The 12,197-nt window shown below is 35.7% G+C and overlaps 1 protein-coding gene across 1 annotated transcript in view; it reads left to right on the top strand.

Moving 5' to 3' along the window:
- The window catches only part of PLA2G4A (phospholipase A2 group IVA), a 137,160-nt gene that overhangs the window by 78,303 nt on the left and 46,660 nt on the right, over window positions 1–12,197 (top strand). The window contains exon 7 of the mRNA XM_082833494.1: window positions 4,259–4,395. Within this exon, the coding sequence (XP_082689620.1) occupies window positions 4,259–4,395 (137 nt within the window). The remainder of the gene's footprint in view (window positions 1–4,258; window positions 4,396–12,197) is intronic.

Genomic DNA, 12,197 nt, shown 5'->3' with positions numbered 1-12,197 from the left:
TCTGCAAGCCAATGCAGGAAGATAATTTAATCAAAACACAGCGTATTTGGTAAATAAAAATTCATTTCCTGTAATCGTATGAGAAAAGTATGAGAGATATTCATTGATATCATTTATACACAAATATTGGTGCACTTAAATCTAAATATAACCTAAAAACTCTTGGCAACTTTAATTTGTTTGATTTTTTAAGATTTAAAGCCCGGACTAACAGCTGCACCTTATAAGTCCTCAGTTATTCTTTGAAAGTTATTTCAGAATAACTATCACTATTAAAACATCCAAAGTTAGTCTGTTTATTGCATAACATTGTGCTGTCATCTGAAGTGATACATGAGTCTGAAATGTAATTTAGCTAAATGTCAAGTGGTTTCTCTTGATAAAGATTACTCTTTTCTTTCTGAATAATGGGGAAAAGGAAAGAGCATGAATTCTATGTCAGTGACACCTCAGCTCACATCCTGGTTATCACCAATCTGGATGTGAACAAGGTATTATATGTGTGCACTCCATACCTCCTCTTCTGAGACATGAAAATAATAATGATTTTTGAGGGATGAGAAGATCTTTTGGTTTTGAATTTTATTTATTTTTTATACAGCAGGTTCTTATTACTTATCTCTTTTATACATATTAGTGTATATATGTCAATCCCAATCTCCCAATGAAGGATGAGAAGATTAAATGAAATAAATTTTCTTCATAAGTCTAATTTCCCTTTCTTTTTTATAGTTAATAAACATTTATAATTTTATAGTTTAACAATTCATATTCTGTATGAGTTATAGAATCTAGAATGCTACCAGTAGCAAAAAGCTTCAAGTTCATTCATTCTACCCAGTATTTTTACATATAAGTAAAGAGTCCAAAGAGGATTTTCTTTACCTAGGTCCCCCTAGTTGTAGGGGAAGCTTTCAGAGATAGAATGGAGCAGAGTGAATTAAAAGCTTTGGAGTCTGACAGACCTGGTTTTAAATCTGCAAGAAACCACTTTCTAGATTTGAGACAGCAGAAAAATTATCTTCTTTGTGTTTCAGTTCCTTTATCTTTAAAATGGTAATAGGGAGTTCCCTGATGGCCTAGTCGTTAGGATTCTGGGCTTTCACTCCTGGGTCCCGGATTCAATCCTTGGTTGGGGAACTAAGATCCTGCAAGCAAAAAAAAAAAACAGGAAATAGACCAGAAATTATACATATAAAATGGTAATAATATATATAGCATAGAGTTGTGAAAATTAAATGATGCATAAAAACAGATTAATTCATGTGCAATAAATAAAGGATAAATTATAATCTATACAATCATTCAATTATTTCATTATTCAAGTTTTATGTACAAATAGTATGACACTTTCTTTCCTCTGATAGCAACCCAAATTTCTGACTTAAATATCTTACCTGAAAACCCTCTTTAAGAATTAGTGTAAAGCAATAATGAAAACAATGGGTTACATAACACATGAATCCCGGTTTAATAGGGGCTGTTTCCAGAAAATTCCTAACGTAAAATAGTCATCCATAAGTATGTGTTGGGCTACTGGCACATGAAGAAGGACATCTGGGGAGTTGTTTTCTCAGGATTAAAGAGGTTTTATGTTCAATCTTCCAACTTCTCTTATGAAATCTCTCTCTGAACAATAGCACAGGTTGTGTGTTATATGTTGAAATGAAACAGTGTAATCTGTTACTAAGAATTTTTTTACTCTGAACTACCTGACTTGTATTGGGTTTAATGTTAGTGTTGCAAGTAACCAAATCAACAGGCTTAAAATCCCCTCTGACTTCTTTTCCCCTTAAAGCCCTTCATAGTCTTATTTTTCCCAACTCCCTGGTATACTCCTGCTGCAATAAGAAGGCTGGTCTTTTCATCTCAAAATCACATACCCTTTCTTATTTGTGCCTATCTTGGCCTGACCTTGTGTTTGGCACATAGTAACAATAAATGGTTTACTATTATTATTATTATCACTATTATTGTATTGCCTATAAACTCAAGCCTTCATTCAAGGCCTAATCGAAATCCCTCCTCCTTCTCCTAATTTGTAATCTGCCTTCCTTACAACTACTCTTAATATTAATACTATATTATACTCCATTTGCCCACTGTATAACCCACTTTAGTTTCCTATCTTAGCTTTCCTCCCTCTCCATAGAAGTTTTTAAGAACTTATATATTTTACTTTATTTACAATTTTAAAACTATGTTTGAGAGCATTCTGTTCATCTGAACATACACAGGTTCAAAGCCATTTAAATTGCTGCATTGCACTGAACTGGTAGACTGTGTTTTCATTAATGAGGTCTTCAATTTGCATCTGATTTGATGGCCACTGAGTATTAGAGAAGAGCCCTGAATTTGGAAATTAGTGCTAGGTGTCCTGCTATTCACTGTTCTACCTCCAATAAGACCTAACCTCTAGAGACTTCCCTTTCTCTATGAAAGAATTCTATAGGCTTTTTCATCTTTTTAGTTCTAAAATAATGATTCTGTGTATGTGTGTATATATATATATATATATATATATTTATCACATTGGTGAGTGACACCCAAGAGTCAGGATCCAAGTGCTGGGAACACAATGCAGGTGTATTCTCATATCTGCTTTTAAATTCAAACGTTGCTATATCACACATCATGTAGTCTCTGAAAAACTCCTTTGTACACTCATGAGAGAATGAGAATGAAAAAAAGGAAGATAAGATCTTCCTGCTGTTATGAAAATAGTTTCGACCTTGTGGACCCCCTAAAAACTATGCACACTTTGAGAACTGCTGGGTATAGGGAAACAACCAGCTCTCTTAGGCAATAATGCTTCAGGACCACAAGGAAAATGACAATATCTCCCTCTTCAAAGAAACACCCTTGCATTTCAGTCACGTTACAGATAGCCTATTTTACTGCAAAAACTCTTCATTGGCTTATGCTTCTCCCATCTCCAGAACAGCCTCCTTCCCTGCCCTCATCTCTCCCTATGGAATAACTGTGCATCTTTAACATCAAGCTCAGGTTTCTTCTTTGTCTGTGAAACTTTCTCCACCACTCCAATCCCTCTGACTGAAATTGACCACATCTTCTAGACCTTATGTACTGCCAGCCTGTAGCATTTGACTTTGGTAAGGTGTACTACCAGGAGCCTGGGGTTTGACCCTTGACTCAACTCTGCTATTTATTGGTTGCATGACCCTGAAAAAGTTTTCAAGGTCTTGGTTTTAAGTGCATTGGTTTCCTCATCTGTAAAATGGAAACCTCATAGTGATTTTATGAAGATTAAATACGACAATTTCTTTAAAATACTAACAGTTCCTACCAGATAATAAGAGCTCAGTGAATATCATCTATTCCTGTGTTTCTTGTTGTCATAATTATTTTTACATTTCTGCCTCACTTAAATTAACTATATTCCCCAGATCTACCCTGGGGATACTTGAAACATAGAGACCACTTAATCAGATTGATGAATGAATTAAAGAATGAAGAAATAAATTTTGTAGGTTTTTTTGTAGTTGATTAAGTTCTTTTTGATGGCTTAAATAACAGCATATTTTTGAAATGGGTCAGCATAAAGGAGTGCTAAGAATTCTGGACCAAGAAGGCAAGGTGCTTACTCAACTGCAGATTACCAGCTAATAGATCTTATACAAGTAATAGCAGCCTTTCAGAACTTCCATCTGAAAAATGAGCAAATACTTTTTTGCTCATTTTATAGCAATTTTGAGAGGATCAAATTAAAAAAAAACTACACCCAAAAGCAAGCCCCAAACTGCAGGGAGTCAAGCAAATATAAAGGATTGTTGTTGCTATTGTTGTTGCTATCAGAGTTAGTTGGCTATTTTAATAATATCTGCTTTCTAATAGACATTAATTCTTGATTTTCTTAAGTGAAACATTATTTTCTTCTTTTTTTTTTTTTTTTTTGGCGGTACGCGGGCCTCTCACTGTGTGGCCTCTCCCGTTGCGGAGCACAGGCTCCGGACGCGCAGGCTCAGTGGCCATGGCTCACGGGCCCAGCCACTCTGTGGCATGTGGGATCTTCCCACACCGGGGCACGAACCCGTGTCCCCTGCATCGGCAGCCGGACTCTCAACCACTGCGCCACCAGGGAAGCCCTATTTTCTTCTTTTTAACAATTAGATATTATCAAGGTATGAGTGAACTTACAATTCTTTGTTACCAAATGTGGGACATAGAAAAACTGAAATGAAAATGACATATTTTATGATTTTACTTTACAAATGATCTCTGTGTTTCATCATTCCAGGTGCCTGTGGTGGCCATACTGGGCTCAGGTGGGGGTTTCCGAGCCATGGTAGGATTCTCCGGTGTGATGAAGGCATTGTATGAATCAGGAATTTTAGATTGCGCTACCTACATTGCTGGTCTTTCTGGATCTACATGGTTAGTATACATTTTAAACCTTAGTTTTATCATCCTAAATGCTTAGCATTTATCTACCTGAAACTTAGAAAAGAAATGAGGATTTAGAAAACTGACATTAACTTCAAATTACTGAAATATTCCAGCTTGATGCAGTAATTTGTTCTTAAAAATATTTTTTAAGGCAAATTCATACTTAATGATGACTGTTGTCATAAGTTTGCTCCCTTTAAGCCCATTTGTGACTTAAAATGTAGTTAAACATAAAACAAAAAAATATGTCAATTGAAATAATTCTATAGAAATATCTCAGAAGTAGAATAACATACTCCACCCATAATTAATTTAATCTTCCTATAATTTACTGATTTGTAATCTTGCAGCAATTATGTCTAAGTACATGATTCGCTAGGTATTCATTTTCTTCTTTAAGGCAAATAGAATGAAATGCAAGATACCTCAGTATACAGAAGAAGGAAACAACTTTTGAATGAAGAAATGCGATAAATTTCACTGATTTATATCTAATTATGAAATTAATCCTTTAAATGTATCTAAGCTCAGCTAAATTTAGAGACAGAGTTAAAGCATCTGCATGTATAATATTTGTATGCTGTAGATTTGCCTTTTCAAGAATATATTTATAAAACGTTTTCAAAGACAATACTATGTACTTTTTGGTTTGCTTACCTCACATAATAAGTATATTGAAAATCATATATTTAGTCCTTGCTTAGATGTCTCAAATAAAAGTATCACCTTATTATAGAACTTCTGATATTGGCTTGTAAGGCCTTTTAGTCACTCAGCCATGATAAAACTTATCTTTTATAATATTTTATTATACATAAATATATAACATATGTATTATATAAGTATATATCATATAATTACAATATATAATAATATATATTATATATGTCTATATTTTAAAATTTCTGTGTCTTCTCATCCTGTGAGATGGCTATGAGTTTCTTCATCTTTCAAGTAAAGAACATATGATTCAGAAGGCAAGTGATTTGTCCAAGATCAGTAGCAGAGCCAACATATAGACTTAGGATTTCGATCTCCTACTCTAGGTTCTTTCAACTAAACCAGAACCTTCTCTTGGACAGCTATATATTCTACATCAGTGGTGCCCAAAAGGTTGGGGACTGGTTTCATGGAAGACAGTTTTTCCATTGGTGGGGAGATGGTTCAGGAGGTAATGCCAGCGATGGGGAGAGGCAGATGAAGCTTCACTCGCTCGCCTAATGCTCACCTCCTGCTGCATGGCCAGTTCCTAAGGTCCACGGCCCGGGGGTTGGGGACCCCTGTTCTACATAGAGATTCATATTTAAAGAGTCTATAGTTTCTTAAATATTTTGAACCAGTTTCTTTAACTAAAAACCAAAAACTTAGAACCATGGTTGCCACCTTCTTTGTATGTACTCTCAAAATGATTAGTCTTTTTTGAAAGAAAGGTGTAGCCCATCATTATTCTTTCCTTTGAAGGAAAGAGCATGCACCTGCCTGTTTAATGAGTAATATGAATGTGATGGAAAAACTTGGACCCTTAGATTAATTCACCTATTCAAGCATTTTATTATTACTCTTCAGGTAGTTTTCTTTATCTGTATTCACTGGTTTTTAGATCTCTGTGGTCCATCACTGACTAATACATTGCAAGAAGCTTGCTTTCTTAAATTCATCTAACAAAGAAAGACCAGGCCTTGAGTGCTATTTTAGTGGTGTAATAGTGTATATTTGTGTTTAATTAGAGCTGCAGTCATTGCTTTGGTTATAGATTTGGGAAAACATCTAAGATCCCCTCTCAGCGTTCTGAAAACAAGTCCTACAAAATGTAATTAAGAGAATTTTAGATGTTACAGGCCAATCATTTAAATATTATAGGCCACCTTCAATTCCTGCTCTATCCTTCAGTGTCTAATTTCCTCAAAGGTTAGCCTTTTCTTTTTTTTTTTAAATGTATACATTTTAATGTTGCAGGAAGTTGACTTTAGAATTAGCCTATCTCTTTTTTTTTTAACATCTTTATTGGAGTATAATTGCTTTACAATGGTGTGTTAGTTTCTGCTGTATAACAAAGTGAATCAGCTATACGTATACATATATACCCATATCCCCTCCCTCTTAAGTCTCCATTCCACCCTCCCTATCCCATCCCTTTAGGTGGTCACAAAGCACTGAGCTGAAGCCTTTTCTTAGTTATTCTATTTCCTTAAAATCCATGTACTCCTAAAATCCTACAATCATTTTTCACCAAGAGGCCACATAATTTCCAAATATAATGGTGTCTTTTGAAGTTCTTATTCTCCTCAACTTTTTGGGGGCAGTCAGGGAGGATGAAGTTGGGAGTTGAGATATTTCACACATTCAGTTGTCCCTCTTTCAAATCCCTCCTACCATGCCTTTTCTCCCCCATCCTCTCTGATTGCTCTCTCCTCATAGCTGTCTTTTCTACTTCCACTACTTTTTTCCTTAAAATGAGCTTCCCTCCAGGACCTGCCTTTTGTTCTATTATATCGACACATCCTCCATTGGTAATTTCACCAATTTCTACCACTTCAGTTATTACCATCAATAATTTAATTTGTAGTTCTTCAAAACATCTAAAAACTTACTGGAAGAAAGAAAGAGAGAAAGAGAGAGAGAGAGAGAGAGAGAGAGAGAGAGAGAGAGAGAGGAAGGAAGGAAGGAAAGAAGGAAGGAAGGAAGGGAGGGAGAAAGAAAACCCTAATGGATAATGCAAAGTAGCCATCAGAGAAGAGAATCAAGGGAAGATGAGTTTGCAGAGGTCAAGTGTGGGAGTGCTTCACAAAGTAGTGGGTATTTTAATAGAGGAAAAATCTATGAGAAGCTTCGCCTGGAACTGGGTTTGGAGATTTCATGGTTTTAGTGAAAATTACTAGATAAAGTAAATGAAGGGCACTTTTGATCATGAAATTACAAATAAGAAATGAATAGGAGATGGAAGAAAGAAAGGTGGGAATGTGAACCTTAGTAGGAGCCATCTATTATTTCAAGACAGGGAATATAGGACCCAGGAAATGTTTTTGTTTTATTTTGTTTTCAGAATATAAAAGACTAGAGCATTTTTGTAGAAGTCTGAGGTGATGGAAATAGTGTAGAGGGATAGATAGAAGATAAAGAAATAGATGGATCTTGGATACAAAGGGATTCGGGCAGAGACAGGACAGGACAAGATAAAAAGCACAAGTGAAGCTATTAACCGTGGAGAAAAGAGACACTTCCTGAGACAAAATAAAAGGTGGTCAGGATGATTCATATTAACAATTTTCTCTCAAACACTATAGGTGAGAAGGTAGAAAGTTCAAAGGAAGGAAGTCAGAAACACTTGGAAAAAGAAAGTACACTCTTCTGTTGTATAAGTTTTTATATTCTGCTGATACATGACCATTACCTGGCACAAATTAGGTAATATGGAAATATCTGGAGAAGGCTTGGACCTCCTGTAAAGTTTTCTGTGATCACAAAAGAGAATTTTATGTAAGACAAAGCTTTTTTTTTTTTTTTTTTTTTTTTTTGCTGTACGCGGGCCTCTCACTGTTGTGGCCTCTCCCGTTGCGGAGCACAGGCTCCGGATGCGCGGGCTCAGCAGCCATGGCTCACGGGCCCAGCTACTCCACGGCATGTGGGATCTTCCTGGACTGGGGCATGAACCCGTGTCCCCTGCATTGGCAGGTGGACTCTCAACCACTGCGCCACCAGGGAAGCCCAAAGCTTTTCTTATAATTGCTACTATCTTTATGATAATTATTTCTGAAATTATTTTTGGATGATAGTTGTTATTCATTAAATGTAAGAATTAGCCAAGCAGGAGAACTGGCCTGAGTGAACTAGTGACAGTAATCCTGTGTTCTTTTGCTCAGTGAGCACAGCTCTCTTCCTCAGCACAGCTGCTCATTTGTGGTGTCACAGGGCTATTGGATTTCAACTGCTGTGTTTGTATGACATTACCGTCTAAAGAGAAATGAGAGCAGCTCTGTGTCTATAGGCAATGGGACCCAATTCATTAAGCTATAAAAAAGAATTCAAGAATGAAAACTTTCAGTTTAACATCTGAAGAATTCGTGGGACATTGAAAAATAAACCAATTTTAATAGGAGCTGGCCTGTAAGAAATGATAGGCTAAAAGATCAAGATTATGTTAGAGAAAATATGTTGTTTGAGGTGAGGACTGTGCTAACGAACCTCTCCCACTTGTCACGTGTTTAATGACTAAATGAAGACTTGCATAAGTAACTGCATTTTGGGGAAAAATTAATCTAGGAATTTATTTAGGATTTCAGGATATTTGCTTCACAATGTCGAGGGTCTTGTGAAGACATTCCAAACCTTGACTGCATATGAGAATCACCTCTGGCACTTTTTTAAGCAGAGAAATTCTAAATGTTTACCCCTGAAGATTCGGATTAGGAAGGTCCTGGGGAGCCAGGCACTGATATTTTAAAACTTTGACTCTGTGATTTGGAGGCAGGAAGTGAACCGAGAATTCCTTGTTCTCTGGCATAATTTAAAGTTTTTTTTTTTAAACTTTGTACTTAGCCTAAAATGCATTCATATGGAGAGAATGAGGTGTCCCATCATATAAATATATTGAAAAATTAAAGGTGAGTATTTTCAGATTTATAGAGAAATAAATTGAAGACCCTTTCATTCAATAATTATTTATAGAGGCCCTGCTATGTCTAAGACACTTAGTTTTTGAAACTTGATTGGTATAATTGGGAGTCACTTATTGGTGAAGAGATGAAAATTAAGGCTTAACTACAGAGTTGATGCTTGTGTGCTTTAGATGGTAATATGTCCACAGAAGCTCATGATAGCTGAATTCTGCCTTGGTGCAATCAAAGAAACAAACAAACAAACAAAAAGCAAAAAAAGCAATTTAAGGAAAATTGACCATTGCCTGCTATTCCATCTTTAGCTGTCACCAAAGCCAAAATCCAAGTCTTAGATGTCACCATAATGATGTCATGAAATGTCTGTCCAACTCACACTTGTTACTTCTAAGGAAAATGGGCTCATAAATGCTGAACAAGCAGAGAACATTAGCCCCAATGCAAATGGTTGAGGTATTCTAGGTCCTTCTGTCTTTCCATAGGGCTTGTATACTCGAGCCAATGGTTTCATGGGAGGGAAAGAAAAAGAGAAAGGGGGAGAGAGAGACTCCCCAAGTGAATGAGTTTACTTCAACCTTTAGAGAGCAGAAATGGACTGCAACCGTTCTACATGGAGCAGAAAAGAAAGAATTGGACTGACATGCATATACACTTGACCTCTTAAAATGATCTGCCTCTGAAACTGTGGCACAGATTCCTAGGTTTTGAGCAATCTCTGAACCTCAGAGGAAGGATTTTCTGAGTCTTGATCCGATGGCAAACATTGGGAGGAAAGGAAGAGAAAAGGGGAGCCTCCAGATCTTGCTGGAGGAAATCCATGAGGCTGAGGTGCTTGTTAGAATCATACGTTGATTCATTTTAAAGACCAACTAAATATAGATGGAGAAGAGAAGTCTTAAATAACGTGAATGAGATGTGAGTAATTACATCATTCTGCTGAACAGTTAGAAATGACAACTTCCAATAGCAGAATGATCGTATCATTTCCTCTTCACCTACCCTAAAAAAAAAAAATTCTGTGGCTAAATTGATTTCTGCTGACATTGTTTGTTTGATTCTTTTCCTTATTTTTATGCTGCTTCATTAAGGAAATGATTTGATGTATCTTAATAATAAAGTAAAACTGGATTGCATACAATAAAGATAGAAGTGGAAAAAAGTATATGTTTGTGTGTGTGTAATATATATATGTATAAAACTAGAAACTAGATTAAAAGTTCATTCTATAACCTGTAGCTTTGGGAGGCATGAGACACAGACTTTGGTTTCAGGTTTCTAGAATTGAAGGCAAAATCCAAACTATGCACAGTTATATAAATATAATACACATTTTTAATAAGTTAAGGGCAAGCCAATGATCCATGGATATAGAAATTATTCTTGATACTAAGACCAGTAAAGAATTTCTTAATGTTCTCATAAAGAATGAAACATATCCTGAATAGTTCCAGAATTGATTACTTAGAGACTCAAAAAGAAGTTTTATTTTCCCATTTTTATTGTATCCTTAAATGTAAACCAATATCATTACACCAATGTGTGCATTTGTTGAAAAGCATGATGAAGTCCAGAATCAGATCTTTGTTCATCTAGATGAATCGTGTGGTAGACCTTGGAATAACTATAGGAATGGATGGACTCTGCATCTTTCTAGCAATCTCAGCTGTAATTTTAATAGATATTTGGTGATTATACCAGGCTTGAGTTCAGAGTAAGTCTATCTGATTTATCATTATCTCATGTTGTGAGAAATGTTAAGAATCCAGTTTATATAATAAAGATCTTTTAAGAATGTTTAATTTTTTTTTGCAGAGCATGTGTTCCATTTTAGGTCTGTCATCACTCTTCATTTGTTAAGTTTTAATTATTCTCAGTTTGTCTCTAAAGAAGTCTGAATCCAACAAGTAATGCTAATTTAATGTGTAGTGGGAGTAGTTTGATCTCTAAGAACTGAAATCTTACTTTAAAGATTTTTAAAAAATAAAGGCTATCAGGAGAGAGGACAGATTTTAAATTCGAGTTCTATTATTAATTGGGGAACTGTAAACATGTTATTTATTTTTTTTATTTTTTTTTCTGTGATAGTTTTTTTTTTAACATCTTTATTGGAGTATAATTGCTTTACACTGGTGTGTTAGTTTCTGCTTTATAACAAAGTGAATCAGTTATACATATACATATATCCCCATATCTCTTCCCTCTTGCGTCTCCCTCCCACCTTCCCTATCCCACACCTCTAGGTGGTCACAAAGCACCGAGCTGATCTCCCTGTGCTATGTGGCTGCCTCCCAGTAGCTATCTATTTTACGTTTGGTAGTGTATATATGTCCATGCCAGTCTCTCACTTCGTCCCAGCTTACCCTTCCACCTCTCCATATCCTCAAGTCCATTCTCTAGTACATCTGTGTCTTCATTCCCGTCTTGCCCCTAGGTTCTTCGTGACCTTTTTCTTTTTTTTCTTAGATTCCATATATATGTGTTAGCATACGGTATTTGTTTTTCTCTTTCTGACTTACTTCACTCTGTATGACAGACTCTAGGTCCATCCACCTCACTACAAATAACTCAATTTCATTTCTTTTTATGGCTGGGTAATATTCCATTGTATATATGTGCCACATCTTCTTTATCCAGTCATCTGTTGATGGACACTTAGGTTGCTTCCATGAACATGTTATTTAGATTCATCAATCCTCTGCTTATCTTTAAAATAGAAGAATTGAAAGCTATCACAAGTCTTCAAGACAACAGCTTATGAGCAATTAGCCAGCACAGGCCTAGAACATACCAAGACTCAATAACAGTTAGTTTTCTCCCCTCCATGAAGGGAAGATAAATCACTATGGTGGCATTTTGTTATGAATGTCAAGAAGACAGGAGATTTAAATATGTGCTTCATTCTCTTTGGTTGGGTGAAGTGGTAGAGTATTTCTTTCATTATTTTGTGCTCTCAGTTCAACAGTTCAATATACTGCGCTTGTCGTATACTAGGAATTTGCTAATCATTGAGACTAAAAAAGATAAATAAGCAAAGTTTTCCCTGCAGATGGTCACAACTAATTAGGGGAGACAGATAAGTAAACTAATAATTAATATTTAGTTTGAGAGCTACAATATTAGAGATATTGGTTCTCAGGAGGATCATAACTTAATGTTTACTGTCTAAATATCACATAC

The sequence above is a fragment of the Leucopleurus acutus genome (assembly GCF_964270905.1).
Source record: "Leucopleurus acutus genome assembly, chromosome: 2".
NCBI lineage: Eukaryota > Metazoa > Chordata > Mammalia > Artiodactyla > Delphinidae > Leucopleurus > Leucopleurus acutus.
Note: the sequence above shows the minus strand (reverse complement) of the source record. Positions and strands in the feature narration are given on the sequence as shown.